Here is a 5,221-nt window from a genome sequence, read left to right as displayed (position 1 = left end):
TTCCCATAAAAATGTCCGTTGTTCTAAATGTTTGATGATTCAAGAAAATTGTTTACAAAAATGTTCACAATTTCTAAAAGAATATTTTCAAATAATATAGAATGTTCATGAATTCAAAAAATGCTCTTGATTCTAGAAATGTTCGAAAATTTGTATAAGTGTTCATGAATTTAAAAAATATTCACGATTTCAAATATGTTCACGAGTTTAAAATGATTCATGATTTCACGAAATTGAGAGTGATATTGTATCTCGATAATGTAGCAAAATTTGGTGATGTCCATTGAAGATTATAACATTTTTTCTTCCATATACGGAATTACGCCCAAAATGCCACCGCGTCCTCCCAGAACGATAGGAAAAAATAGGGTAGCGCAGCTCGCCCTGTATTCCTCTCGTCCCTCTCCTCTGCAGTCTGCCTAGGTTTCACCGCCGCCCCCGGCCCCGCCTCCAGCCGCCTTTCTCCAAGCCGACGACATGGACGCCGGCGGTGCTGGGTAGACGCGCCCCTCCTCTGTCCCGCGCGACGGCCGCACATCAACCGCCACGTCGTCGGCTGCTGGAGCTCACTCCTCAGGCTGGCCGGGCTGAACCGCTGCGGCAAGAGCTGCTGCCTGCGGTGGATCAACTACTCCCGCCCCGACCTCAAGCGCGGCTGCTTCTCGCAGCAGGAGGAGGACCACATCGTCGCGCTCCACCGGATCCTCGGCAACAAGTCTGCACAACTGCATATTTACAGTCCAATGCGTTCAGTTACAAACTTACAATTGCAATTTTTCAGTCAACCTTGCGTACGATTTTGCAATGCGCGGAGATCGTTCGTGCAGACCGAGTGAACTGAAAGATTTGGGACAACATGTATACTGATGCGTGTGTGCGTACAGGTGTCTTGAGACAGTAAATGCCTGTTAATTTTTTTTAGTGTATGAACAAGATTAGTGCTGCTATATGAGTGTATATATTTATTGCTATATGAGTGTATGAACAAATTTTGTGCTTGTATACGATGTTCTGCCATGAAGGAAGAATAGATAGTGTGCGTCTGACCTTGTTTAATTTCTGCAATTCTTGTATTTGTTGCTATATGAGTGTGGGTCTGACCATGAACAAGATTAGTACTGCCATGAGACTATGAATTGCCATGGTTATGTAGGACTCATGATGTACTGCCATGAGTGTATGAACAGATTACATGGACATTACAGACTTTTCATAGGGTATATCAGAATTAAACTGGAGGGATAGGAACCGGAAGGAGCTAGCTGGCTTATTCTGAGGGACTTATTTCCACAGGAGATTATCTGAGGCTTATTTTACATGAGCTTATGCATAAACCATACCTCAAAAGAATTGGCCCTTATTGTGTTAGCGAAATCGTATAGGTTATGGATGGATAATGTTTTTGTTTGTGATGCAAAATCTGATAGGTTCTAGATTTTGTTTTCCGTTGCGTTCTGCTTGTAGTCATATGTGAGCGAAAACAAATTGATTATTTACCGGTGTTTGTGTTGTCGAGAGATGTTGGCTGAATCTGTTGTCAGAATCTGATTGTGATTGCGCTTCTTTTGGCTCACAACCTGCAACCGTTTGCAGTCCTAGCTATAGTGCCGCATAAACTCCAACAACCGTTTGGATAATATTTTTGTTCTTCTTATAGTCGTATCTGGGAAAAATTGGATTGATTATTTACTGGTGTCTGTGTTGTCGAGAGATGCTGGCTGACTGTTGTCAAAATCTGACCGTGGATGTGCTGGTGCTGTTGTGCTTCTTTTGGCTCACAACCTTCAACAGTTTGCAGTCCTAAACATCGCAAAGGGTATGACGAACTTATCAATTTTCAGATCATCCGAAGTGTGTCAAAGTGCGTTGACTTAACAGTAGTGCCGTACATGGCAAAAATAGAAGAAAACAAATGACGGGTGGCATTTTCATAAATAGCACTAAAGCAATGTCATTGAGCAAGTTTGAGTTCTGACTAGTAGCATTGTAATAATATTTCTACTTGTTAGAACTCAGCTGACAAGTCTTATTCCTTCCCAGGGGGAAACGGGATGACAAGTGTTGGAGCAAGCATAGCCACCAACCAACACCGTTGCAGTGGGCGCGGCGCTCAACAAGCCTATGTCCTGTGCTGGGAGTCGCTGAATGCTGATTTGCTGAGGCTGATCGCTGACCGGGTACTCTCTAGCGACCTGCTGCACTACGTCTGGTTCCGTGCAGTGTGCAAGCAGTGGCGTGCCAACACTCTTAGCCCGCGCGGCTGCGGCGTGGTAGACCCGCGCTTTCACCCACGGCAATGGATGATGTTTCCGGAGGGCAACGGGCTTCACCCCGGCCACCCTGCATTAGGCGGCTACATCTGCTTCCTCAACATCTACACCGGCATCTTCATCCGCGTGCACCTCCCGTGCTTCGAGGACCACTCCGTGCTTGACTGCCCTGACGGCCTCCTTCTCCTGCAGCGCAAGAAGGATGCTGTTATCTGCCTCCTCCACCCCTTCACCGGTGATGTTGCCGAGTTTCCTCCCCTTGCCTCCCTCTGCTTGTACATGAGTAAGTTTGGGATCTTTCTGAATGGCCCTTATGATCTTCGACTACGGATGGTCCACGCGGCTGTCTCCGTCCATGTGGGTGGCAGTATTACCATCATGGTCGCGCTCAGCCACGCCGAGCGCATGGCGTACGTATCCACCGGTGACAAGCACTGGACTCACACAAGCTGGATGATGACTGGCATGATGACAGCACTGCCATTCCGTGGCAGCCTCTACACGGTGAGGATCTGGAAAAACAAACCCTCACACATCATGCGCGTCAATCCACCAGATAGCTCCAGTTCCTCCTCGTGGCCGTCTACACCGCCACAAATGATCGCCACATGTCCAGCTAATCAGATGGCTAAGGCTTACCTGGTGGAGTGCAATTCTGAACTTCTTCTGGTCGGCTATACTGACAGACACTCCCAGCTTGTGGTTATCCGGCTTGCTGACCTCATGCTCGGAATCCCTGCCACACCATTGACAAGCATCGGCGACCATGCCCTCTTCATTGGCACTTGGAGCATGGCCGTCAACTCCAGAAACTTACCATTCGTTCAGGGGAACTCCATCACCGTCCTCAACCCAACTAACAGCGGCCGACTGTGGCAATATGATCTGGGCAGAGGTACCTGGTCGCCGCTGTGCGATGGAAACTTCGTCAGTGCCAGCGGCCCCATACCAAGGCCATACAGTCTTGTCCACCACATTGTCAGTTGTTGCCAGCGTCTTTACTGGATCAGTGGAGACACCTGGACCCGCCACCATGATTCTGAACCTCGTTGGCATATAGTTGCTTCAGCACATGAAAGAGTTTGCACAGTCTGCACTGACCAGTTGAAGGCTATTCATCTTTCCAAGATCTACGTTTGAATGTCTCTGCTTTGCAGGTTATCAAACTGCTTCCTGTGGTTTAGGATGTACTGTATTTTGGCTGTGTGTTTGCCTCTACACTTTGTCTACTTTTGTTAAGACATTTGAGTCTAACTCGGATGAATTTGGAAATATGCTGGGCGGCCTTTATCATTCTGCCGTTCAGCTGGGAAATACTGCACACTGTGGTACTCTGAATTTAACTCTTGAATCTTGATGACGCTGAATTGCATATTTTTGTCACGCTAGGTGCTCTAAACTGCGTACGTAGAGTTCTACTCCCTCCGTTCCAAATTACTCGTCGTTGCAGAAATGGATGTATATAGAACTAAAATACATCTAGATACATCCATACCTGCGACAAGTAATTCGGAACGGAGGGAATATAGTTGACGCTGAAATTTAACTGTTCAAGTAAGAACTTAACTCTGGAACATCACCGAAGGGCCTCCCTTGGAATAAGCTTCTTGTTTCCACGCTAGTTTCACAAGAAAAATATGCTGCCACTTGCTTCATGTACCTTTGCAATTTCAGATCGCCTTGTGATGCTAAGCAGTACAAGGAATTGGACAATAAATTGTAAAATACATTCTTGACTTCGTGGTGCAGTGCTACTCTATTGCATTAAATAGACAGACAACTATCAGTTGCTAATATTCAAAAGCACGAAAATCTGACACATTAATAGGCAAATTTATGAGCGAAGTGCATCATAGGTCCTCGAACTATTTCAGAGGTGTCACGTAGGTACTCGAAGTATGAAAATCGTCATCCATGTCCTCAAAGTGCAATATGTGTGTCATCCTGGTCCTCAAACTATTTCAAAGGTGTCATGTAGGTCCTTGAACTATTTCGGAGGTGTCACATATATACACACTTATTACAGTTCAAGGATTTTTGAGGACCTAGATGACACTTTTCATAGTTTGCGGACCTACATGACACCTTTGAAATAGTTTGAGGACCTAAGATGCACTTCATTCAAAATTTATTCTAGATAATGCTGGAAAGCGAACACAGGATTGAATAATTCTTGTCTTCTGCTTGATGATGCACCAAGCAAGAAAAAAAAACAGTTCATGTGAGTATAAACAAATCCAACTGATTCAAATAACAAAGCATCGGGTCCATTAAGCTTTTATTGCCCAACGAATGCTCCAGGAGGTGGAAGCCAAGCGAAGAAGGCACAACAATCAAAAATTAAAATTAAACACTAAAAAATAGTGAGTACAATGAGTCATGTGCATGTCACAAGCACCAGCACTGTTATCATGATTAAAAATTATTCTTTTCAAAAGAATAAGAATTGTTTAATTCGTATTGGTTGGGGTGCGCCTTCCTTGGGATGTAGTGCAACGCCCAAGCGACACGTGAGGGCCTTAATGGCAAGCCACTATGGAGAACCTTTCCCACAAAAAATAAATTTAATATCGTTGTGGGCACATGGCCCACATATCAGATATTAAACTGATAAGAACAAATACTACACTTGATCTTAGCCAAAAGGCCGAGAAAGGTATGCTTCAAAACATTAGCCTGGGTCTACTTTTATAACATCTTCAGCCGTTGTGCTTCCTTTGGCTAGTGAGGTGGTACTAAACGTCTTATTTTCTTTTTTGAGAAATACTCCCTCCGGTTATTTTTACTCTGCATATAAGATTTATCAGAAGTCAAACTTCATAAAGTTTGATAAACTTTGTAGCAAAAAACACCAACATTAACAATATGAAATCAGTATCCTTAGATGCAACATGAATTTAATTTTCATATTATATAACTTTAATATCGTAGATGTTGACATTTTTTTAATA

The 5,221-nt window shown here is 44.2% G+C and overlaps 1 protein-coding gene and 1 non-coding gene across 2 annotated transcripts; one reads left to right on the top strand and one right to left on the bottom strand.

Moving 5' to 3' along the window:
* The first annotated feature begins 2,051 nt into the window (after positions 1–2,051).
* LOC123129504 (uncharacterized) lies at positions 2,052–3,543 on the top strand. Its single transcript, XM_044549646.1, has one exon. The coding sequence runs from the start codon at positions 2,052–2,054 to the stop codon at positions 3,408–3,410; it is 1,359 nt and encodes a 452-aa protein (XP_044405581.1). The 3' UTR covers positions 3,411–3,543.
* A 1,191-nt stretch (positions 3,544–4,734) lies between these two features.
* Positions 4,735–4,930, bottom strand: LOC123132676 (U2 spliceosomal RNA). Its single transcript, XR_006464965.1, has one exon. It is a non-coding gene; the product is annotated as a U2 spliceosomal RNA (small nuclear RNA).
* Positions 4,931–5,221: the final 291 nt, after the last annotated feature.

This window comes from Triticum aestivum, chromosome 6A, assembly GCF_018294505.1.
Source record: "Triticum aestivum cultivar Chinese Spring chromosome 6A, IWGSC CS RefSeq v2.1, whole genome shotgun sequence".
Classification (NCBI taxonomy): domain Eukaryota; kingdom Viridiplantae; phylum Streptophyta; class Magnoliopsida; order Poales; family Poaceae; genus Triticum; species Triticum aestivum.
This window is presented reverse-complemented; position numbering and strand designations above follow the sequence as displayed.

Excerpts from the sequence above, each read along its gene's own strand:
- LOC123129504 (XM_044549646.1), top strand. The coding sequence starts at position 2,052 with ATGACAAGTGTTGGAGCAAGCATAGCCACCAACCAACACCGTTGCAGT.